We start from the raw sequence: 24,614 nt of genomic DNA on the forward strand, positions 1-24,614 counted from the left end.
CGAGGAACGGGATCCTGCCGAATTGTGCGCGCCTCGAGGGCGGAGTGCTCGGCGCGGCGGCGCCCCCTGGTGGCGAGTTCCAGTCTAACACGATCGTCCATGTGTAGATCGTCCACTGGTGTAAAGTTCTAACGAATGATCCTGCATGGTTGGCTATTACTCTATTTTTTTTACATTCTATTGCTATATATTTAATCTTGTGTGCTATATATGTTACTGTTTAAACTGGAGCTAGTTTATTTTTCATTTGCAACAATTCCTGCATAACAAAGAACTGATTAGATTAAATAATAAAAGTAAAGTAAAGACACCTATTTTTAAGGATCGGGACATTAAGATGTGTCCAATTAATGCAGTATCCACGTTAGGTGTGCGTATTGGCAAAGATCTCGCGATATGATACGTATCACAATACAGGGGTCATGATAGGATTATATCACGATTTATTGTGACACTCTACATAGTGCGATATTCTACAGTTCACTGAAAATGTAAAAACAAAGCCGAAATGCAACGGCTCGGCGTGTAATGTTTTGCGCTTTCACTCTACCCGAAATGCCAGGCAGTAATTTAAAGCACCGAGCTGTAGTGCGCCATCTACAGGAGCGGAGGCTGTAGTCACAAGATTATTCTCATCTCTGCTGACGTCACTAAAGTAAACGCTCGACATTTGATGTTGAATTTGGCTTGTGTTTTCTTTATTTTCATGACCACATGTATTCATAGTTTTGATGCCTTCAGTGAGAATCTACCAATGTAAATGGTCATGAAAATAAAGAAAACAGAAAGTGAGAAGGTGTGTCCAAACTTTTGGCCTGTACTGTACATGTTAGACAGAGACACAGACAAACTGGGCAAACAGGGCAGTGCAAGAGTAACATTCAACAAAAAAATCTGACAGACAAGTGCTAAACTAGTGAAATGAATAATTAATGTGCAAGGTAAAATAGTGGCAATATTGCTGGGCAAAATTGAGTGGTGCATTAATAGATAATATCACAGACAGATAATATTACTCAATATAACAGAGGTAGTGTGTGTGTTTGTGTGTCAGACCAGAGTGGAAAGTTCCTGAGTGTTCAGGTGTCTGATGGCCTGTGGGAAGCTGTTGCAGAGTCTGACAGTGAGGGCCCAAATGCTTTTGTTAAGAAACGTCTGGACTACTGCAATGGGGCTTAACCAGAGGTCACTTGATCCACTTCAGTTGGTCCAAAATGCCACTGTGCGGCTTTTAACTGATACAAAAAAACACAAGCATGTTACTCCAGTTCTAGCATCGTTACGTTGGCTCTCGGTTTGTTATAGGCTTGATTTTAAAAATCTTTTGTTTGCTTTTAAATGTCTTCATGCCCCACAGTATCTGTCCGACCTGCCTGATCTGTCGTACGTTCCTCCACGTGCTCTCAGGTCAGCAGAACATTCATTGTTAGTCGTCCCTAAGACAAGGAGGTGTAGGGTGGTCGTAGCCACACCTATGAACCAGAAGGTCCAGGTTCATACCCCACTTACTATCATTGTGTCCCTGTGTAAGACACTTAAACCTGAGTTGCAGGCCAACTCCATTCCAGATTTTAAGAGCTCCCTCAAAACACACCTTTTCTCCTCGGCTTTTAAATCTGTCTATAGGTATTATTATTTTATTGGTTGTTATTATTTTATTGTTTTATTCACTGTCTCTCTCTTTTCTTTTGTCTGTGTACAGCACTTTGGTCAACTGCGGCACCTTAAAGTGCTTCATAAACACATTTGAACCTGAACTTGAAATTTGAACTTGAAGAGCCATGTGAGGGGTGTGTAGGGTCCTTCACAGTGCTGGTGGCCTTCCTGATTTTAAAGTAAAAAAGTGAAGTGATTGTCACATGTGATACACAGCAGCACAGCACATGGTGCACACAGTGAAATTTGTCCTCTGCATTTAACCCATCACCCTGAGTGAACAGTGGGCAGCCATGACAGTGCGTGGGGACGGTGCTTTGCTCAGTGGCACCTCAGTGGCACCTTGGCGGATCGGGATTCGAACTGGCAACCTTCTGGTTACGGGGCTGCTTCCTTAACCGCTAGGCTACCACTGCCCCTTTATGATGTCCCCTGTATCGATACATTATCAGCACGTAAAATATCACCATATTTTCTAACACTCCTAATCCAAGTCCCTTGCACTGCACACTGTGCTCATTTGTGCTTTATCCGGTGACAAGGATCGTCACGGCTTTGGCCTGGAAACACAAAGTCCTTGAAGATTTCTTGCTGTTACTCTTGCTGTTAGTTGTTTAGAAGCTGGAGTCAGATGGTACTGGCCGGTAAACATTTTGCACACTCATTTTATGACTGTCGCACAAAGATTAAAACGATTCGCGTTCAAAGGTGAACCAAACAACATGATGCCACCATTTGTGTCGGGGCCAGCACAAACAGATTTCTAGAATTAGTGATGGAGCGGGTGGATGCATATCATCATGGCTAATAAAGTGGACACTATTCCGAGTGGTTTGTGTTTATTGCATGTCTCTTTCCGCTTGACGTCTGAGGTGACACCTTTAAACAGAATAAATGAAAAGTCACCAAGATTCCAGCTAATCAGCTCTAGACTTGCGCTTAGTATGCCATGAAATGAGGTTTATGTGCGCTTAAAATCGAAGACGCCCCTGGAGGACAATAAATTCAAATCAAATTTGTCACATACACAGTCATACATGGTATGATATGCAGTGAAATGCTTTAGCGACTGCTATAGACCACAATATGGCAAGTGTACAGTGAACCAATATGGTTATGTTTGGTAACCATATTGCAAACATAACCAAATCACTTTTGTGTTTCTAACATAAAATATGTGTAACAGGTAGGGTGAAGGTGTGCAAATGAGTAAAGTGAAAGTTATTCTGGGGGGACTGAGTCCAGAAGTGGTTGAAATTGAAAGTGCTGGAGTGTATGAGTGTTCTGTCCTATGAAGTGTTGTGGTTGTTGGGAGCTCGTATAGCCAATAAAGGCTTCGTGTTGAGATACCAGAGTCCAAAATATCTGTCGTCATACTGTTGTGCAAGGTGGAGGTCTGGTGTGGGGCTTTGAACCCGGGCGTCGGCAGCGATCACTCCGCAGACACGCAGCAGCGGGGGGGAGAGAACGGCGAGCCGGCGGCTTCGTTTCGCGACGTCAGCGCCATTACTTCTCTTCGCCGGTTTTACCCAGGATGTCTCGGGCGGCCGATCGGCTGAAGCTGGTGCTGAGCCACCTGGACCGCTCCAGCGCCGCCGTCGTATCCTTTGTTACCGGCGTCCACGTCGCGCACCAGGGGCGGGCCGTGCGGCGTCGGCGCTGCCGACTGGGTCGCGCCCTGAGCGGCGTCGGAATCCACGGCAGCGCGGGGCGTGCAAAATAAAAGTCTTACACGGGCCTCGGCTGCGGCGACCACATTGTCAACTTTTATTACAAAAAAAAAAAAAAGAATAAATACAACTCTGGCAGGAAAAAAAAATGCACAAAAACGCGTGTTTACTCGACCCTCCGGCAAGTTGAACTTTAACGCGGTGGTAAATACAGAAGGCGTCCTCCACCTCAGCACCGGCGGTGTCCGACCCGCGTCCCCACACGCTTCGGTAAGCGGTCCACTCTTTCCTTAAAACAAACTTCTTCTGTACAGAAATGCGAGAATCTCGTCACGGAATCGAGTTTGTTTCTGCGCAACTGAAATTACGCGGGTGTCTGCGTTCAGGAAAAAAAAACCCCAGATATTTTATTGTCCGCTTGCCTAATACTTGTATTATTATTTATGATTATAATAATATGATTTGTCAGGAACCCCCCCCCCCCCAAGTTCACGTTGCCGTGAACTTCCTGCTCTGGTCATGGGAGTGATGTGAAGGGCACAAAGTCCTCCGGTGAATCACCAGGACAAGAGAGGCCTACTGTCGCCAGCTCGTTCATGACCTGATTACTGATGGCGTTTCTTTTTTATAAGGTACACTTTAGACACGCCCTTGCTGACCCCAGAGCAAAGGATCTCTTATGAAGACGACGGGTACCTTCTCATAAAAAACCTGGTTTCAGAGGAGGACATCGAGAGGTTCAAGTAAGGACACAACGAATGAATCAACTAATCTACGGTGATGAATAAATCACAGTTATCGGCTGCCCTAAAACTGATGATTTGTAACTGACAGCGCTCTTTTTTTTTTTAAATATAGTTTTACTTGTATCTACAGTATAGACCAAAAGTTCGGACACACCTTCTCATTCAATGTGTTTTTTTTTTTTTTTTATGACCGTTTACATTGGTAGATTCGCACTGAAGGCATCAAAACTATGAATGAACACATGTGGAGTTATGTACTTAACAAAAAAAGGTGAAATAACTGAAAATTATTGTTTTATATTCTAGTTTCTTCAAAATATCCGCCCTTTGCTCTGATTACTGCTTTGCACACTCTTGGCATTCTCTCGATGAGCTTCAAGAGGTCGTCACCTGAAATGGTTTGAGGTTTTTTTGCACTTGTCGGCCCCTTTGCCTTCTCTCTGCGGTCCAGCTCACCCCAAACCATCTCGATTGGGTTCAGGTCCGGTGACTGTGGAGGCCAGGTCTCCACTTTATGTTAAGTACATAACTCCACATGTGTTCATTCATAGTTTTGATGCCTTCAGTGAGAATCTACCAATGTATATGGTCATCAAACTAAAGAAGGTGCGTCCAAACTTTTGGCCTGTACCGTACATTAAAAAAAAACATTTCAATGCTTTTCAGGTCTGAGTTTGAACGAGTCTGTAAAAAGCAAGTGCAGATCCCAGGAATGGTGGTCATGAGGGATGTGGCCATATCCAAATCTGAGTTTGTGGCTGACCAGAAAGCTGTGTCCAAGCTGCAGGATTTCCAAGAGGACCCAGAGCTATTCCGATATTGTGAGCTCCCTCAGGTCCATACCCATGCTGTTGTTTACTAGCCGCACAAGGCACTCAATCAGTAAAGAGCAATAAATTCTTCAAGACTTTTTAAATACTGTTAATCTATGACAGAGATACTACATAGAAAGGAAATCAGTTAATTACACCTTCATAATATACTTATGTGTTGTGAGTGTTTGTGCATGTTTGACTGTGATCTCATGTGTTTCCCATAGATCCTGAAATACGTGGAGTGTTTTACTGGACCCAACATCATGGCAATGCATACCATGCTTATTAACAAACCCCCTGATGCTGGTATACAACCACGTTCAGTAAACATGCTAATAATATCCAGAAGTGCCACGCCTGAAATGCTGTAACGGCTATGAATCGGTTCTCAGGTAAGAAGACGTCTCGCCACCCCATGCACCAGGACCTCCACTACTTCCCTTTCCGTCCAGCTGACCGTGTTGTCTGTGCCTGGACTGCCATGGAGAAGATCTGCCGGCAAAATGGCTGCCTAGTGGTGCTGCCTGGTTCACACAAGGGCACGCTTTTGGAGCATGACTACCCTGAGTGGGAGGTGATGTGTGTTTGAACCAGGCTTACAAAGCCTGTTGCTTTAAATTTGGTGTTGACACCGAGCATTTATTCAATAGTGAGTAGAATCCAATTTTTTTTTGTACCTGGCAAACATGGATTGAAGTTTTCCGTCGCTGTGACTGATTTCTGTCAACTGAGTACACTTAAGGCCTTCACAGACCGAACCCGTCCAGAACACGCTAAGAACAGTCTTAAGAACAGGCCAATAGAAACAAAGCATCGAAGTGGGCGCTCAATGTAAGAAACATTAATGAACCGAGTTTTGGGTATCTGTTGCTAGAGTGTGTCATACATGAATAATATCAGACATTAAGTTAAAATTGGAACTTTTTCATCTTCAGCTACATATTTCTTGATCATAAACCTGTTATTACCTTACTCTCACTTTCTCTCTTTTTTTCCACTCCTTTTTTTTGTGGTAGGGAGGGGTTAATAAGATGTACCACGGTGTACGCAACTACGATCCCCAACATCCCAGAGTGCATCTGGAAATGGAGAAGGGAGACACAGTCTTTTTCCATCCCCTTCTAATCCATGGCTCTGGCATGAACAAGACAAAAGGATTTCGTAAGGTATCATGCCCGAATATATGTTACTTCGAACACATCTTTCGCAATTTTAACTAATTATAGCTATTACATTGTGCGTGTACTCTAGGCGATATCCTGCCACTATGCCAGCGCAAACTGCTATTACATTGACGTGAAAGGTACAACTCAGGAGAACATTGAAAAGGAGGTGAAGGAGCTTGCAGAGAAGAAATATGGGATTGCTGAGAACACCATTACTTTTGAGGTACAAAGCCACAAAGCATGTATGAACAGTTTTCTTATGCCTTTATTGCCAACAAAGTTACACTAATTGCTAATTACTCGGGCATTTATGTTTACAATTGTATTTTTCATTGACTAGCAGTTTAATAATAATATTATGTAAATCTACGTTTAGTTAAGTTTTAGATAATACACTCCTGAAGAGCATTTTGTGCTGGTGGATCGTAATCAGGTTGTAAGTAGAGGTTCAAAATGCAAAAAAATAACCTTTTGTGGTGCAGCGGTTGGCCTAGCGGGTAAGGAAACAGACGCATCTGTTTTCGCCAAGGTGCCACTGAGTAAGGCATCGTCCCCACACACTGCTCACTGCACCAATGCTCACATTTCACAATGACAGTGAGTTTAAGACAGTAGCCCTTGAAAGGCAGATTTTGCACAAATATCTGCCGTTCATTTTCTGTCAGACATGCACACTGTGCAGAGTTCCTGATGGCAAACGCAAAAAGGATTTCTGTCTTTGAACATGGGAGAATTATTGAGCTGCTGAAGCAAGACACAGTACGATACCTAAATTAAGGCTCATACTGATGCTGACTGCAAGCCAATAATTATAAGACATCCGTTTTATTCTCTGATGAGGAAAAATTAACCTACATGTCCACATTGTTTCCAAAGGTAGTGGCATGATAAGATCTCACTGGAGATGTTTTTTGTCTATGTGGCAAAGTGAATGGAATGGTGCTGCAAGTTTTGCAAGGGCTCCAAACAGCAGAGGGCTATGCAGAGGGAATTCCTCTTCACTAGGGCTGCACAATTTTGGGAAAAAAAAGACATATTGCAATTATTGAGATCAATATTGCAATATGCGATTGTGATATGATAAAGGGCACTTGCTTGTATATCAATGAAAAGTCGCATATAAATTACTATTAGTGAAATGTTTCATTTCAAAGTGAAACGTACAAACTACTTATAACAACTTGAAATGCCCAGTGCTTTCAAAATACAATATTCTACAAAATTAAATAATCACAAAAAACTAGGGTTTAGTTTTTAACCCTAGGGTTACATTACTGTGGAATGACAAACCCAGGTAAGGCTAAACAACTATTTTGATTATATTTGGCCATTATAAAATCCCGTATTATATTTGAGAAAAGTTAACTAAACAGCTAAAAACAGTCTAAATAGTTAATGCCTACGTTTAGCCAAAAAGTTGTTTGGAGGCTGACTTGAACACAGGAATGCATAGCTTCGCTAGCTTAGCCTAGCTTAGCTAAGGTTAAGACTTATAAAACATGATTTTATAATGGCCAAATATATTCAAAACAATTGTCCAGCCTTACCTATGAAATGTAATCCCCGGGATCTGGTTTGGAGCGTACAGCGGTTTGTACAGCCCCAAGCAGCACAAGAGTGATGCATTTTTATGCACTTCTCTCCATACACATGTATATGCTTCACTCCACAGCAGAGCCTCTCGCAATATGGCGGCGACGTTGACGTTCGAGGCGTACGAGGCGTCTACCCATATGTCTATGCGAGTCACGAAGTCATGTGACCAAACACATCACATTCGACTGAAGTGAGACTTCAGTCAGCTCGCAAACTTTGAGAGAATGAGTGATATGTTGCTGATTTAATCCATGTACTAATCATTTAAATCGCAGCTTTTTGCGTTCATGTAATCGCACAGACTGACATCGCGATTATGATTGTGATTAGATTAATCGTGCAGCACTACTCTTCACTGATTATGATCCACCAGCATGACATGCTTATGCTTAGGAGTGTAGCAAAAAACACTTATATTTACATTTATGGCATTCAGCAGTAGTTATAGGGACAGCTTCCCTGGAGCAGCTCAGGGTTAAGTGTCAATGGTAGTAAGTGGGGTTTGAACCTGTGACTTTGTGGTCTTCTGGTTTATAGGTGAGTGCATTATCCACTAGACTATTATAACCCTATATGTGTAATGTTTGTGTGTGTGACTTCAGGACTCCTGGGCTCTGAGGGGTCGGCTGGTCCGAGGGGAACGAGTTTCCATGTAACTACTGATACCTTGTCACCCAGAGCCTGTCACTGGAGAGTGATATATCACATGCACTATTGATTATATAATGTGAGGTGGATGATCTTCAGGTAACATGTAGATTATTGTGCTCAGAATTGCAAATAGCTTGCAAAGCCAATTTATATGGTTCAAAAAGGGATTTTTATGAAACTGTGCCTCCCATAACCAAATTAACACAAAGGTATTCTCTATGTCTAGTTTGTCCATGTAAATGTCACTAATAGGGGTGTGTATTGGCAAGGATCTCACAATATGATACGTATCACAATACATGGGTCATGATACAATTATATCATGATATATTGTGATACTGTATCTTTTATTTTTAAAGTTCTTTGAAACTGTAAAAACAGAGCTGAAGTACAAGATGCTATGATTGGTCTGTCATATTTCACAATAATTCAATGTACACAGCTGTACAGTGCCATATACAGGAGCAGAGGTTATAGTCGCATGCTGATTCTCATTTCTGCTGACAAAAATATGCTGTATCCAAAAATAGCGTTATTTTATGTCCCTGTATCCCTACAGTATCACCACGTAAAATATTGCGATATATTGCTGTATCTGCATTTTCTAACACCCCTAGTCCCCTGGTAACAACACTAGTGACTAATTAGAATATTAGCAACAGTGCAGTCACAACATGGTCTGAAAATGATTTTTAAAGGCACAGCAGAAAAATTACAACTAGAAACATACAAGTAATTCATGAGCCAAGTACCTTGAACTGTTAAAAAGACAATATCAGCCTGTTAGTGTATATGTGACCAACTGTAACCACTAAGAGCAAATTCCAAATTCAGCAATCAGCATTAAATTAAGGTCATTTTACAGCATTCCCAAAAAGGTGAAATCCTGGAAGGGACTGGTACCAATGGATCTTGAGAGTACGGAAAGAGAATGCCGCAGATGTGATACTCATCTCATTTGAAAAATGAATTAGATAAAATGCAGATGCAGACAGACATTTTTTTTGAGTGTTTAAAAAAATATAGGAATTTGGTTTCTCTGAATGCATTTTAATAATCGCTGAGGATGGTATTTTAGCCATCTGGTCATGCTTACAATATATATATAAATATGTAATGTACTATATTATGTACTTCTTTAATACTAGTGATTTGATGTGATTAAATGTTTAATTTAACTTAGGTTATTTTCATTTAGAGTCAAAGCAAGAAAGAAACTATGAAATGTTGAGTAATAATGCATATGCTAGACTGTTTGCATATGTTTTTGTTCAATATGCAGGAACTATTAATTATTCAAATAAAAATCCAGAAATATGAAACTTTTTTGGTTTCCTTGAATTTTGTTGTGGCCCTTCTATGAGTTGACAGTGTCGTCAGTGGCCCTTATCCAATTTGAGTTTGAGACCCCTGGTCTCCAGATTCTATTATGCTCATCTCTGTTTTCCATATATCTAATCATCTGGCACTAGAGAAACAGAAGTAGTGGAAACAGCTTGTATTGACTTTAGAAAAATGCCATGTGTTTATGGAAAATGTTCTGTCCTGAGCCTAGTGATACTGATCTTTTCCACTCCTACATGTGACAATCACTGGGACACATGTTTTGATCAGACACAATAAGGAGAAAGGCCAACGTTCATTCCCACAAATGTATAGGATCTTTCACCTAGAAATTGTGTGACATGCAGCTGATATTTCAAATACAGCAGTGTGAAAGTTATTATATAATTTTATATCATTTGCGGTGCTGGGACATAAAGGACATTATGGGGCAGTTGTGGCCCACTGAGCAAAGCGCCGTCCCCACTCACTGCTCCCCGGGCGCCTGTCATGGCTGCCCACTGCTCACTTCACTTTCATTTCAGCTGGGTATTCCAGCAGGGGGCTGGCAGACAGCAACAAGCGAAAACCATCTGAGCCACAAGAATGCAAGTCTTTGTGAGGACCTAAGTTAATAACTAATAACTTTAAAATAATATTTTAAGATATTCTCATATATGTACATTCCACACATTTGATATGCATATTTGTATCATCTCTTGTGTTGTAAGTGATCACCTTCAGTTGAACACACACACAAGGTGTGTTCTTACTAACAAAGGTATTCTAATTAAGATTCTGTTAAAAATTCTGAAACTCTAACCTAAGAATAAAGTATTTTTATTAAACTGTGATGGCAGACCTGTCAGCTACACACACAAGTATCAGGGTTTTAGAGGGGTGTGTGTATGTCTGTACCATTATTGGTAGAACCTTAAGTATCTTTGTGTACCCCTCCTTTTCTCTGGGCTCCTCCCATGACTTAGTGAAGTTCCAGATGCCTTTTACAACCTCACTCTCTCTCTCTCTCTCACACACACACACTTTGCTTGACTCCATGATTCTGGTGGCTGTGTTGCTGCCTCACACACTCCTGCGGTGATGACGTGGACACGTGTGCTTCTGCTTTCTCTGCTGACTGGGGTTCTGCTCCTTGAATGTGAGTCCTGGGGAGGTGTGTGTGTGAAGGTGCATGAGTGAGATTTGAGTTGACTATAAGGCAATGTTTTCCTTTACTTAAGGGCAGTAATAATAATATTAGCTAAGGTAATTGTTGTTATTGATATGTCAAATATGTTTGCATAAAAGGAATGACTGCTTGGTTCCATCATTAACCATATTTAATGCCTAACAGAGGTAATAGATTGACCCCCATAGCAATTTTGAGAACCACTGATTTAAATGAAATATTATTCAAATAATGATGAAAGCTTTGAAATGACCAATGTGTTGAATCCAAGTCCCCAGAGAGGCTGAAAGTGCCGCAGTGCAAGATGGAAATGAAATGGAGACCATGGGTGAGGTGACAACACACACACACACACACACACACACACACATATATATATATATATATATATATATATATATATATATGCATCATGGGATCCTGATCCCACACAAATCTACCTTCACAGGGTCCTCTAAACGTGTCTTCATGCCTGCGTCTGCCGCGTCCAGCTTCTTCAAACGTCGCAGCCGTCGATCGGTGGGATATGCAGAGCTTATAGGTGAGAGAGGGACTTTTATTAGGTGATCTTTGTTTTTGGTGGGGGTTCTGCTGTACCTGACCAGTCAAGCTCAGGCTGTTGGATTTAACACTCTTCTTTTTTTTTGTAGTTAAAGTATGTGGGTGTAATATATTATATAATTATATATATAATATTAATATAAGTAAAATTATGTAATTTCTGTATGTGGTATCCTTTCTATGTGTGTATTTGTGTGGGTGGGTGTCTAGGAGTGCATAGTTGGATCAAGTAGTGGAATTTACAGGCACATGATCACACTCACACACACTGTGTGTAAGTGGGAGGCAATATGGAAAAGTAATACAGTCTACAAGAAATATGCAAAGGAAAAATGCCTGAGCAAGTCAAGAGGGGTAGAGCCAGAGAAGCAGTGACACGTGTGCAGGAGTTTTATCATGTGCTTTCATATCGTTTTTTTCTAAAATATTCACTGCTTTAGTCAATCAGGTAACTATACACTGTTCATGTTATCTTTTTACGAACGATTACCCTGTAGCTGAGCAGAGAGTGAAGCTGGCTGCGAGTGAGCGAAGAAGGGAGTACAACGAAGAGCAGAGGGACGAGTATGAGAACTATTTGGAAGAAGAGCGTGACGGTGAGCTTTCACAGTATCTGAAGTCGTGAGAACCAGATGGGTGAAAGCCGCTGCCTGAGATGCGTCAAACGTCTCTAGCTGCGAGTCAGCTTTTGAAGACGCTGATTGAACTGGTTTGATACTGTTCTCACCCACTGCATCCCTAAAACGACTATGGAGACTCCCCCCACTTTTAGTTTTTGTTTCTCAGCTGTTCGTTGGTGTTATATGTAAAGGACGTGAGTGAAATCTTCAAATCAATTTGAGTCTGTTTGAGTTGTCTAGAGCAGCGTTTCTCAAACTACAGTACAGGCCAAACGTTTGGACACACCTTCTTCATGTGTTCATTCATAGTTTTGATGCCTTCAGTGAGAATCTAGCAATGTAAATGGTCATGAAAATAAAGAAAACACATTGAAGGAAAAGGTGTGTCCAAACCTGTGGCCTGTACTGTATATGACAGGGTTCCTGCCTGTCCACAGAGCCTTGCTTCTGCACCAATGCAAAAATAAGCAATTAAGTACTGTCTAGAAAATGTACTTCATTGTGTATGAAATGCGGTCTATACAACTTTGATGTCGGTATACGGTTACAGCAGGAAAATGACGAGGCAGCATATTGCAACCAAATGGCGACCCTCGACCTCTGTTGTGCTTTCTGTTACAGAACAGTATGAGAGGACCAGGGAGAAAAATGAGCAGTGGCGGGAGTTCCACTATGATGGGATGTACCCACGGTACCCTCACCACCGCCCCTACGTTTGAGGAGTCAGCACCTACTCAGTGATGCAAATATAATCTAGTTTTCTGCTTATATAGGGGATATTTGTGTTCAAATAGTTGTTCAAAAAGCAGCCATTTATAAGCTGCTTATACTACTAATTATGTGTTGGAAAAATCTGATTTCAAAGTAATTTCTGGAAGTCTTTATAACACTTTTAATATAAGCAGAGATGCTTCTGTTAGAATCATATTGACAACAAAGCATTATGGGATTGATCTTTGAATAATTTGTAAACAGGCTTGTGACCGGATATCTTGTGTACTATAAAGGTAAAATACAGAAGTACTGTAACCCAGTCTGAAACAAATCAGCACCTGGAATCAGCTGGAGTCTTGAGCACCCCATAAAAATTTTAAATATTAATGTGAAAAGAGGTTTAACACATACCTGCCACACCCCATAAACTCAAGGTTCCTCCGGTTCATTCCATGAAAAATCCCCATGAACCTAAGAAACTCATGAAAAAGCAGCAACCTCTGGTGAACCCAGATTTTACAGTCCAGACAAGCCCACCCACAAAAGGAAAAGGAGTTGAAATGCCACAGCTCTGCATTTATCAGTCTCCCTAGATCAACTCAGGGTTAAGTGTCAAACTACGGTGATCCTGGTCCGCCCAGGAGGTGCCGTATCTGTGTCTTGTTTGCCTAATTGCCCTTAAAACTCTGTTATACCTAATTTCTGGCCCTTAAAAGCCCTGACATGTTTCTAGTCTGCACCACTTGTCCTGTATGCCTGCTAACCGCTGTGGTGTCTGGTTGTAAGTAACCCATAATTTCTGTCGTCTTTGGCCCTTGTGTTGGTTTGTAAGAAAATTCACTATGCATGTGTGCTGTGACGTTATGTGTAAATGGGGTTTTCTGGTTCATATGCAGGTGCGTCACATATTAGGCTACTTCCACCTCCTCTCCATACTCAGCAAAATTATGTAAAGCCAAACTTAACACAATAAACGCAGGGAAAATTTATACCAAGGCTAAAAACAATCCCTGGCATTGAATGCCCCTGTCTTTATGTCTTACATGGAGAAGACCCTCAATATCAGTTTTGTCCACCAGTGATGCACCAGACCACTTATTTCCTGGTGCCAGTCTCAAGCCCGGGTAAATGGGGAGGGTTGCGTCAGGAGACCTTTTTGGGGTCAATTGTGCAGACAACCAGACTGACTGATCAGCTGTGGCGACCTCTAACAGCAGCTGATGGAAGAAGGATGAATGCTACCAACTGTGAAGAATCCGTTCCTTACAGTCTAGGGTGGTAGTAGCCTAGTGGGTAACAGGTTCAAATCCCACTTCCTACCACTTTGTCCTTGAGCAAGACCCTTAACCCTGAGTGTCTCCAGGGTCCCTGTAACTACTGATTGTAAGGCACTCTGGAAAAGGGTGTCTGATAAACGCAGTAAATGTAAATGTCTAGAAAGCTCCAAATCATCTCTTCTATAAGCCTTCTCTGAATAGATGACCCCATTCTTCTGAGGTATATGAACATATATATTCCTGATTATGTTCATGTTGGTATACCACTATTTACTCTTCAACTGAATAAATTTTAACTATTACCCTGCCATTGGCAAAAAACAATCATCTGTGGATCCCACTGGTGCAGAAGAAAAAAAAAAAAAAAAAACAGGAATATTTTTCTGGAAAACCCAACAGGGACAGTCAGTGGAATGTGAGGCTTATAACATTCCACGACAGAAACCTTCGACACCCGACTCTTTCCTGTCAAACGGCCAGCGATGCAGTGTTCCAAAGGCAACTATTTAAATTAGCCCTCATCTTTCAGCAAAAATATACACCAAATGCAACACACATATTTACTAATGAAGCTTGATTAATATTTCCACCAAAAAGTGCAACATAAATGTTGACAACAGCAATTGGATTACTTTGGGTCAATTAAAGATAGGACTTGATGTTATGAAACAGCATGACCATATGAGAAATTGTTAAAAGAGTACCAATCTATGCACAAATGCATTGACACAAATAATTTAATACAAACATATAGTATAAAATACCAATACATGATTTCAACACACACCTCAGTGTATAAAATCCTAAACATCCTAACACATTTTTAAAAAGCAGATCACACGTCATGGCATGAGGCATTGCAAATTCTGTGATTCTGTGGGGCTGGATTTACAGAGAAAGCATCTCACTGCCCTGAGGAAATGACTGATCATCAATGGGGGTTCAGGCTTCCATAAAAGCAGCTTGTAAAAAGCCCAGAGGAGCAAGTACAAACATTGCCAATTCTACTTCATGCTGTTGAGGAATTTGGGCTGTTCCTCTCCCCGGGGCAGAAGGAGCTCTCCTCCTATCTTAGGACCATTCTTTTCCTGAGGTAAAAGATATATAAAAATATATATAAAATACAACAAAAACGATAACGTAACCACATGCAAGTGCGACAAAAGTACTTGCCTTCAGCATTCCGTCTCTCTCCCATTTAAACAGACCACAGTTACTGAAATGAAATATACAAAAGAAATTAAACAATATTCCAGTGATATATTTATGCTTGTAATTTCTGGCAGCCAATGCTGATGTATTCTCTGACTTACTATTACATCTCTATGGTATATAGTACACGACAAATTGAGTATTGTGTAGGTTTTTTGAAGCTTTTGAGATGTTCAGAAAAGTCTGATTCACCAGTGTGTATTGACACAAGCAGGTTTTCATGGTGCAGAATCAGGAATCGATATGTTCAAAAAATAAAAACAACAAAATTAAAGTTTGCATTCTGGATGAAAAATGGACAGTTTCTCCTTTTGAGGATAGAGATAATAGCTTCATTTGACCCATGTAGTATTTGTGTCAACATTTTTGTGTCCCCTGGTGCTCCCATGCTGCCCCTCCTCTGACTCACCTGCAGGGTGAACAGGGGAATCGCGCCAGGCTGATCTTCCGCTGACCACACGGACATTTAAAGAAGCGCTTGTGGGCATCGTGCCAGTGGTAGTCATGTTTCTCTTCCACACAGCGGTCCGCTGGCTTAAAATGTGTGTATTTACACTGTCCAAAAAAAGAGAGAGAGAACGAGGGTCATGTCAGCTCTGCTTTGGAGGCTGATTCATGAAGAAATCCAGTAAAATATCTCACAGTTTTGCAGGTGACTGCTCTGCATTTCTGCTCTCTGATGCTCTTCATTTTCTCCTCCAGCTTTTCCTTCTGAACCAGAGGCTCAAAGTAGTCCTGCATGGCTTTCACCTCCATCTGAGGACAGAGAAATCATTATCAGAAAATAGCTAGACATCATGGCTTGCCACAGCCATGCCACGAGACTGTGTTGAAGGGCATCCAGCGTAAAATATACACTACTCACAATAAGCTAGGGATACTGTGAGAGACTTAGTGGATGTCATTCATACGGTGTTTGTTTCACTTCAGACACAAAGGGTAGACACACATAGGGTAGACACACCTTATTTTGTCTCATTTGTATATATGGGATACTTGTTACTAGACATCTAATATTAATGGTCTTGAACAGCACAATATTCACTTACTTCCCCCATCAACCATGAAAACTGTGATTTAGCATTGAGAATCCTTTGGAATTCCTCTGATTGGATATATTCCATCTGTTCCCGCCTCCTTTTCTGGACTGGCTCCTCCCCTTCCTCTGTTGCACTTCCACCTATTTTTTGAGTTCAAGAGCTGCCAGTGACCAAACATTTATCAGACCAATCTGATTGGCTGTTAGTAAGAGACACTTACCCTCAGGTGACGTGCGGTTCTTCTCCACGCGGGCTGAAATTTCAGTGCCGTTCGAGCGTTTGCGCTTCACTGCATTCGGATCTTCCTTGGTAATGGAGACACCTTTTGACTGGAGTCTTCGAAGAGCTGCCAGCTGTTTGAACGAGAATCAATAGTAACTTTATAGTCAATGACTGGTTTTAACTGTTAAAAATAAATAAGTAAAAAAATAATTATACACACACAGGCAAATTCACAGCATTCACATCTTCTTGGTGATGATGAGACCTTTTGACTGAAGATTTTGAAGAGCTAACTGTGTTATGGAGTGTGAACAGAGCTGTGGTAGGTTTTCATTTTCAACAAACCAAGATGCTTTATTACAGTGGATTGGTGACAAGTATGATGCATATATATACACACACACACACACACACACACACACACACACACATATATATATATATATATATATAGATTAATTTAAAAAAAAAAAAAAAAACACTACTGTGCGGGTACTTCACATTGGGACTTTCACACTGCATGATATCTACATTAGATTAACATAATACTTGCAAATCAAAGCCCAAGAAACTCAAACTTCTTGTGTCTACAAGTTGTAGGCAGATGTGTTTAGCAAAGACTTTTTTTTTTCCACAGAAGAAAAAAAGATATCAAAATCAAAATAGAAATGACAACAATATCCCCAAAATAAACGAATCAAAATACATATAAACATATACACACATAGAATCTTTGTGTGCCTCAGCAAGATACTTAACCCTGAGTTTCTCCAGGGCAACTGTCCCTGTAACCAGGCATTGGATGGCCTAATGGACCAGTAATCTGAAAGGTGCCACTTAAAAAGGCACCGTCCCCAAACACTTCTCCCCGAACACCTGTCATGGCTGCCAACTGCTCACCAAGGGTGATGGTTAAAAGCAGAGGACACATTTTGTTGTGTCATCGTGTGCTGCGCTGCAGTGTTTCAACATGACAATCACTTCACTTTCACTACATATTGTAAGTCACTCTGGATAAGGGTGTCTGGTAAAATATTTATCTGCTAGAAACATGTAAACACAAGACAAGACACAAAATGCAGTTGCATGAAAAACTGCCTGAAATTGCAAAGAATCTGAACATCACATAAATTGGTGTGTACTACTGGTCGTTCTATCTACAGCAGAAAAATGAGAGGAGGCCTCAGTACACAGAATAACCAGAGTGTGTAGTTTAAAAATCCGATGCCTCACAGGTCCTTAATTGGCAGCTTCATTAAATATGACCAGTCTCAACGTGTATACTGTGAAAATAATTGCAGGAAACCTGAGAGACTGAGGTGAACAAAACATAGGAGCTGGAGACATAAAGACTGAGTCATGGCCAGAAGGTCTGAGGCTTTCAGATCATAAAGAAGAATATTGGGGCTGCTTTGGTGGAGGTAAAGTGGGAACAGTAAGTAACATAACCTTGAAAGGTTATTGCTCAACTTTGCAACAGCATTCCATACCTTGTGGACAGCACCCCTCCAAACCATTCAGGACTATTTGGAAAAGAAACAGACGTCTGCAATTCGATCAGTGGTGGCCTAGCGGTTAAGGAAGCGGCCCCGTAATCAGAAGGTTTCCAGTTCGAATCCCCATCCGCCAAGGTGCCACTGAGCAAAGCACCGTCCCCACACACTGCTCCCCGGGCACCTGTCACGGCTGACCACTGCTCACTCAGGGTGATGGGTTAAATGCAGAGGACAAATTTCACTGTGTGCACTGTGTGCTGTGCATCACATGTGACAATCACTTCACTTTGTAATGGAATAGAGCACATTGACAGACCAAGCAGTACCGACCACACAGTCAATCCAACTTTTGGCGGGTAGTCCATAAGTATGGAGTGAAAACTCTTCAAATGACATTGACTAGTCAAAAATCTTTTCCTCTAAAATTCCTACGGTATACTAAAATAGAATTGCGGCAAACAAAGGTTTCTTTAATAGCAATGGACATCTTGTTAACATTGGAATATGTCAACCATAATTCAATATTCCGGACCATCTACTGTCTGGAGAAGTCTGGCCAGAAGACTAAAAATTCTCTCTTCACGGGGTCTCCGATCCCAATGGACTCTATTCTCCTTTGTTGTCCCTGGCTGGTGGAATAACTTGCCCTGCTCCATTCGACTAGCCAAGACATATACCATCTTTAAGAAACATTTGAAAACCCACTTAAAAAGTACCTCAAATGAGTAACACACACACACACACACACACACACACACACACACACACTCAAAAAATTCCCGAGCATGTCTTCTCCAAGGAGTCTTCTCCTTGTAAGTCACTTTAAATAAAGGTGTCTGCCAAGTAAAGTAAAGTAAGAGAGCTGCAGCCAGATAGCACTACATCGGACTTGGAAACAAAGTCAAGCAACTCCACAAGTCATGAAAATGTAGGAACTGGGGTGCAGAAAAATGGAGGCAGGTGCTCTGGACTGATTTTTGGCTTTAGCTGAAGTCAGTTTGTTCACCAATGGCCTGGAGAGAAAACCCAATAGGTAAAAGTGAAGCATGGTGGATATTCCTTGCAAGTGATGCCTTTCTGTGAATGGAGTCAGAGATTTGGTCATGATAAATGGGGTCCTCAATGCTGAGAAAAACGGGCAGATAATTATCAATCATGCTATACCATCAGGTAGGCGTTTGATTGGCCCTAAATTGATTCTGCAGCAGGACAACTCCAAGCATTAGAAACAGGAGTGTGAAGAAACAAAGATTTGAGGAAGCCTCCAGACACAGATGATCTGTGGTTTGTTCTGCAAGACGATAACAACCTACCAAAAGAATTCCTTGATTTTATGCAAGCATACACTGTATAAAATATTGATTTGATTTAGATTTCATTCCCGTTCATTGAATTCTTAGTTTGTAGCATTTTCACATATTACTATAAAATCGCACAAGAAACAGTCCTTACGCCCTTTACCCAACTCGGCCACATCTCATGCGAATTCTGCTGGCAACCCTATTTCCTCACTGAACAGACCTCCACGTTCACACAAGATCATTTGTTCCCCATCCAAATCCTGATTATGGTCTTTCAAGGCCTTAAAATAAGTATCACCACAATCTCAGCTAATTACAGTCTTTCACCGCGCAAACTTCATCCAGTGACAGAGTGACCTGTACCTTCGCAACTGAAATGCTGCTGCTAGGAGGTGGAGGGGACAGGTCAAGGACAATGTCGTCGCCTTCACAAAATCCTCTTCCCAGGGTGGGTGTGGCTGGGTCTGAGGGGCAAGGTGTTGGTCTGACAAGTGGGGTCGACTTCCCAGAATTCTGTAGCACTCTGAAGGAGGAAAAAATAACACACAATGAAGGCTTCTCACCATTAAACAGTCCACAAAATATACTGTCTCAAACAGCAACACTTTTCTTCTCTACACTAAACCTCACACACACACACACACACACACACACCTCTTCTGGATCTCCTCAGCCCTTTTCTGGCGGTTCAGAATCCTCTCCTTATGCTGTGCTTTCTGTTGCTTGAGGAGTTCCGAAGCAGATATAGACTGTATTAACGGTCCAGCAGGATCTACAAACGCACACACACACACACACACGTCCAGTCACAACAGAAACCTTATATTTACCTACCAGAACATTCAGTTATCTACAGCAAATTAATGCACTTACATTCAACCAGTGATTGCTAACTAAACATTCAGTCCCCCTGGAGCAACACAGGGTCTACAACAAGCTGCTTAAGTCACCTTTAGCTTTGGCTTGGCCAAGGTGTCTCTTGATATTGAGCGCCCCTGGTGTTGGCATTGACAGTAAGCTTTTAAAATCATCAGAACATCCATCCACCTCCTCTGACTTAAGCACTAAACAAAATAAATGCAAAAATAGTGTTAAAACTAAAAACCTTTCCATTTAATGCAGTATGGTTTATGTGAGCAGAATTAAACCACTCACCTAATTTATGAGGCATGGCAGCCGCATGATCTCTGATAAACACACCGGTCAGCGTGGACTGGTTGTTTTTTTTAGGCTTCGGTCCAGATCTGCAGTTACACAAATTCTAATTAAACCCCGAGGCGGCTGCTTTACACAACGGTCCACGTTGCGTTACACAGCCAGGGAGAACTACTCACACACTGGCTGCGCAGGCCAACGACGACACACCCCCGTAGTGGAAATCACCCTGACAGAGCCGCTCTCGCAGACTCCCACGGCCCCTTCCACGCTTGGGGGCGGTGCCCGAGAAACTGGACTGAAGCTCCGCCCTTTTCGAGCTCATCTTCTTGTATTGGGCTTTGACATGGTACTGACAATACTGACACTCAAACTGCAGAGAAAGGAGCAAGCAAACATATATTTAAAAAAAAACACACCTTTACAAAAATAAACCACACACAGCTTGGGCTGATTTGCCCCAAAAAAATCTAAATAAAACCCAGAACATTCCTGAATTAAAAAAAAAAAAAAAAAAAAGGTGTCAAAGCCATTAACACACCAGGTTAACCAGCTGAGAACAGGGCTCTCCACTCTTCTTGCTCGCCTTACAGGTACCAAAGTCCATGGCTTCTCCCAGTATGAGGACTTTCTGAGGGTGGTCTATTGTCAGGGAAAGCTGAGGGAAAACAAGAGCATGACATGACTGTCTCGTGATGGGGCAAAAATACATACACACACACACACACACACACACATATATATATAAATAAGAGAGAGAGAGAGAGACATCTGAAATGTATTAATCATATATTTGTTGTTGTTCAAAGGCAAATTCACACTATGGCGGACATTTACAATTATGAATTAAACATTATTTTATATATATAAAACACACACACACACACACACACACACACACACACACACACACACACACACACACACACACACACACACACACACACACACACACACACATATATATATATATATATATATAACAATATTTGTTATATATATATTTGCCTAAAACTTGAACAAACCTCATTCGATCCCTCTTTGTTCTTCATGACATTGGGATTAAGGATGCCAATGACTGTGCCTGTGTCGGTTTTCCAAAGGTCAATGTGCACATTTCCAAACAGAAAAAGGGACACATACACTTCTAGGTTATGCAGGTCATTCAGTTTCCAAATACTGAAGGTCTTGCCCTGACAAAAAAGAAATCATCAGTTATTTGAGCCCTTCCTGTAGCGGGCACGTTCAAAGAAAACTATACTACCATAGAGTGGAACACTGAGAGCAGTGACCTCAGAATAAAATCCAGAGAGAGGATTTGCAATTGGAAGGGATTCCTGGTCAAGACTTACATTGCTCTTGCTCTGAGGAGTGATCTTGTTCACCAACACAGCGAAGGTCACCCAGTCACTGTCTTCAAGCTTCTCCCTGGTCACTCTCTCAGGCAACTGTGAGAGCCGGATCATCCTGCGGTCAGCCATCTTGTGCTCAATGTCAATTGAGGACAGGCGTGGTTTCCTGCAGGTGAAGAGGGAATATGTATTATCCATCAAACAAAGGACATATTGACAGTTAATCATATGGCTAAGTTATGGAAAAAAAAAAATTGAAACACAGCACACAGTGACACAACAAAATGTGTCCTCTGCTTTTAACCATGACCCTTGGGCGCCCAGGGAGCATTTTTAAACACACTCTCACTCTCAAAACAAATACAATTTATTCGTGTGAAGAAAATTGTTTAAAAAAACCTGCTACAATACCCGTGGTCCTGATATTTTCCAGTATAAAATAACATTTAGATACATCATTTTGCTATCATACTGTACAAATCCAGGAAAACTGCAAACATGACCATGCATTAAACGGTTTTCAGCAAGTCAGTAGCAGATTTGTTCGTATAATAAGGACTCTCACCGCAGCCTGAGGCCAGAGAATTTCTCCACAGCAACGTCTTGACGGACACTGGGACGAGGCGTGTCTTTGCGCGTGACAGGTGGGACAGCAGCATAAGGCGGCGGAGACCTGAGTGCATCTCTTGCTGGCTGAGACAGGCCATCGGTCTTCACCACTTGGCTTGGTTTCTGGGATAAAACCCCTACGAAAGGATTGAGGGCGAATTCAAAAATAAAACTGAGACAGGAAAAGGGACACCTCTCACTGCCAAAATCAATTCAGCAGAAAAAGAGACAGAATTGCTTCAGTAATTACTAGTGATGTGCGATAACAATGATTTGATACCATGAATAATCTAGGTTAGTAAAGACAAAACGTATCCGATAATTTATACAAAATCTTAATGTGTCTAAAGTGTATTTCAAATGATAACTTCATAATAAACAACACGCCCATCTCTCTTCTCATATTCTGCGTTATGATTTACACTGAGGGGTGTGACGAGGTTTGTGGCGTTGCCACACATCACTCCGCTTACGAGATACGAGATACGTTGTGTGCGCATTTCTACTGACGCATTTGGCAGTTGACGACAGGCGCAAAGAGACATAGCTCGTATCAACTGGGCATCATATAGACAATCCAGTCCAATCCAGTACAGTTCCTGTTAAACCACACATTTTCAACAGATTACCAAACCACATACAGTACAGGCCAAAAGTTTGGACACACCTTCTCATTCAAAGTGTTTTCTTTATTTTCATGACCATTTACATTGGTAGATTCTCACTGAAGGCATCAGAACTATGAATGTGGAATTATGTACATTTTATATTCTAGTTTCTTCTAAATAGCCGCCCTTTGCTCGGATTACTGCTTTGTACACTCTTGGCATTCTCTCGATGAGCTTCAAGAGGTCGTCACCTGAAATGCTTTTCCAACTGTCTTGTAGGACTTCCCAGAGGTGTTTAGCACTTGCTGGGGTCCAGCTCACCCCAAACCATCTCTATTGGGTTCAGGTCCGGTGACTGTGGAGACCAGGTCTCCACTTTTTGTTAAGTACATAACTCCACATGTGTTCATTCATAGTTTTGATGCCTTCAGTGAGAATCTACCAATGTAAATGGTCATGAAAATAAAGAAAACACCTTGAAAGAGAAGGTCCTGTACTGTAGGTCCGGTTCCTGAGGTACTGATATTTCAGTATTGATCCGTACGCCACCAATAATCACCTGCAGTTTTCAGCTTGCTGGTAGACGACACAGAGGTAGACAGTGTGGATTTGCTCGACTTCTGAGTTGGCGGAGAGAGGACGGTGGACGGGGGTATGCTGGGACTTGATTTAGGAGGAGACTGGAAGGATGCCGGGCCGAGCTTGGGTGAAGAGGGTTTGGAACTAGTTTGTGAAGCAATCAACTGCTGCTGGAGCTCTCGCATCTTCTCCTGCATTCTCCTCAATTCGGCTGGGTGACAAGCAAGCAAGCGGTCACACACCGAGCACAAACGATCTCCGGTGTTAACTGATCCCGAACACACCGTTTCCATTCACTGACCTTCCAAGTCTCCTCTTGAAGAGTCCGGGACATCTTTATTGTTCTCCTGGGTCGGATCATCAGCGTTTTCTTCATCCTTCCCGCCTTCTTCTGGTTCCACATATCCCCCATCGCCATCCTCACAATCGCTGTCATTGTCGAACAGGTCGTCCAAGTTGTTGTCTTCTCTACTTGGCTCCCGCTCATCCTGAAACATGGAGAGCAGAACGTCCAGGTTGTCTTCTTCTGGACGTCGCGGGACAAAAGCACGTCAGATTAGATCTGAAACACGATAATAACCAGATCGGGGGGGAAAAAAACGATAACATTACCTTCCATCTCGGAGGCGAATGACGTCCAAATGTAACAAAGTGTGAAAACGATGGACCACGACGAAATGCTGACGTATCAGGAGAACAGCGTTCGCGAGAAGTGAAATCTGCACGCTAATAAGGCGACAACGACAACGTACTTCGGTTTGAGGATACGCGTCCGCCCACTACGAACTGTAATAATCCGCGGGTTTCTCATCTCGCGCCAGAAAGCTGAAGCTCCGCCCACGTCACGGCGCCACGGACGCGCGTGGAACCGATGCTGTGCCTGGTCAAAAGCAACACGTTCATTTTTAATGAAAAGCACCAGACTACCACGGACTCTTAAAATAATCGACCTCCAACGGCTTCGTCGTTCTTACGTTATACAAAAGTTTGTCGTTAACCATATATTCATTCGTTTTTGCTCATTTCCTGACGGGCAAAATCTCTGGCGGCACTGCA

General features: G+C 41.9%; 3 protein-coding genes across 6 annotated transcripts; 2 read left to right on the forward strand and 1 right to left on the reverse strand.

The window, feature by feature from the left end:
* The first annotated feature begins 120 nt into the window (after window positions 1–120).
* Window positions 121–9,622, forward strand: phyh (phytanoyl-CoA 2-hydroxylase). 2 transcript variants are annotated; one of them, XM_028953896.1, is made up of 10 exons: window positions 121–148; window positions 3,045–3,256; window positions 3,541–3,596; window positions 3,959–4,069; window positions 4,739–4,907; window positions 5,112–5,193; window positions 5,280–5,461; window positions 5,904–6,053; window positions 6,139–6,276; window positions 8,252–9,622. In XM_028953896.1, the coding sequence occupies exons 1-10, from the start codon at window positions 136–138 to the stop codon at window positions 8,303–8,305; spliced, it is 1,167 nt and encodes a 388-aa protein (XP_028809729.1). In that variant the 5' UTR covers window positions 121–135; the 3' UTR covers window positions 8,306–9,622. The 2 variants fall into 2 exon arrangements, with proteins under 2 accessions (XP_028809729.1, XP_028809730.1); XM_028953897.1 differs by lacking the exon at window positions 8,252–9,622 and adding an exon at window positions 5,585–5,718.
* An 828-nt stretch (window positions 9,623–10,450) lies between these two features.
* On the forward strand, window positions 10,451–13,843 carry ucmaa (upper zone of growth plate and cartilage matrix associated a). The gene is made up of 5 exons (XM_028955181.1): window positions 10,451–10,782; window positions 11,084–11,140; window positions 11,261–11,353; window positions 11,871–11,969; window positions 12,615–13,843. The coding sequence occupies exons 1-5, from the start codon at window positions 10,725–10,727 to the stop codon at window positions 12,710–12,712; spliced, it is 405 nt and encodes a 134-aa protein (XP_028811014.1). The 5' UTR covers window positions 10,451–10,724; the 3' UTR covers window positions 12,713–13,843.
* A 998-nt stretch (window positions 13,844–14,841) lies between these two features.
* On the reverse strand, window positions 14,842–24,364 carry mcm10 (minichromosome maintenance 10 replication initiation factor). Of its 3 annotated transcripts, XM_028955184.1 has the most exons (18): window positions 24,171–24,364; window positions 23,860–24,084; window positions 23,539–23,769; window positions 22,328–22,508; window positions 21,763–21,928; window positions 21,436–21,603; window positions 20,952–21,068; window positions 20,590–20,783; window positions 20,411–20,499; window positions 20,206–20,319; window positions 19,910–20,027; window positions 19,619–19,778; window positions 16,457–16,589; window positions 16,246–16,376; window positions 15,839–15,952; window positions 15,606–15,751; window positions 15,158–15,200; window positions 14,842–15,072 (listed from the first exon to the last, which is right to left on the reverse strand). In XM_028955184.1, exons 1-18 carry the CDS (start codon window positions 24,175–24,177, stop codon window positions 14,989–14,991), a joined length of 2,421 nt encoding a protein of 806 aa, XP_028811017.1. In that variant the 5' UTR covers window positions 24,178–24,364; the 3' UTR covers window positions 14,842–14,988. The 3 variants fall into 3 exon arrangements, with proteins under 3 accessions (XP_028811017.1, XP_028811016.1, XP_028811015.1); XM_028955183.1 differs by having other exon boundaries at window positions 14,842–15,200; window positions 23,860–24,081; XM_028955182.1 differs by having other exon boundaries at window positions 14,842–15,200.
* Between the last annotated feature and the right edge of the window lie 250 nt (window positions 24,365–24,614).

Source organism: Denticeps clupeoides, chromosome 15 (assembly GCF_900700375.1).
Source record: "Denticeps clupeoides chromosome 15, fDenClu1.1, whole genome shotgun sequence".
NCBI lineage: Eukaryota > Metazoa > Chordata > Actinopteri > Clupeiformes > Denticipitidae > Denticeps > Denticeps clupeoides.

Excerpts from the sequence above, each read along its gene's own strand:
- phyh (XM_028953896.1), top strand. Across the intron at positions 3,597-3,958 it reads CCGCGTCCCCACACGCTTCG|GTACACTTTAGACACGCCCT; the intron begins GTAAGCGGTCCA and ends CTTTTTTATAAG. Across the intron at positions 4,070-4,738 it reads GAGGACATCGAGAGGTTCAA|GTCTGAGTTTGAACGAGTCT; the intron begins GTAAGGACACAA and ends AATGCTTTTCAG.
- ucmaa (XM_028955181.1), top strand. The coding sequence starts at position 10,725 with ATGACGTGGACACGTGTGCTTCTGCTTTCTCTGCTGACTGGGGTTCTG. Across the intron at positions 10,783-11,083 it reads TGGGGTTCTGCTCCTTGAAT|TCCCCAGAGAGGCTGAAAGT; the intron begins GTGAGTCCTGGG and ends GTTGAATCCAAG. Across the intron at positions 11,354-11,870 it reads GGGATATGCAGAGCTTATAG|CTGAGCAGAGAGTGAAGCTG; the intron begins GTGAGAGAGGGA and ends ATTACCCTGTAG.
- mcm10 (XM_028955182.1), bottom strand. Across the intron at positions 19,779-19,909 it reads GCTGAGGAGATCCAGAAGAG|AGTGCTACAGAATTCTGGGA; the intron begins GTGTGTGTGTGT and ends TTCCTCCTTCAG. Across the intron at positions 15,752-15,838 it reads GAGCAGTCACCTGCAAAACT|TGTAAATACACACATTTTAA; the intron begins GTGAGATATTTT and ends TTTTTTGGACAG.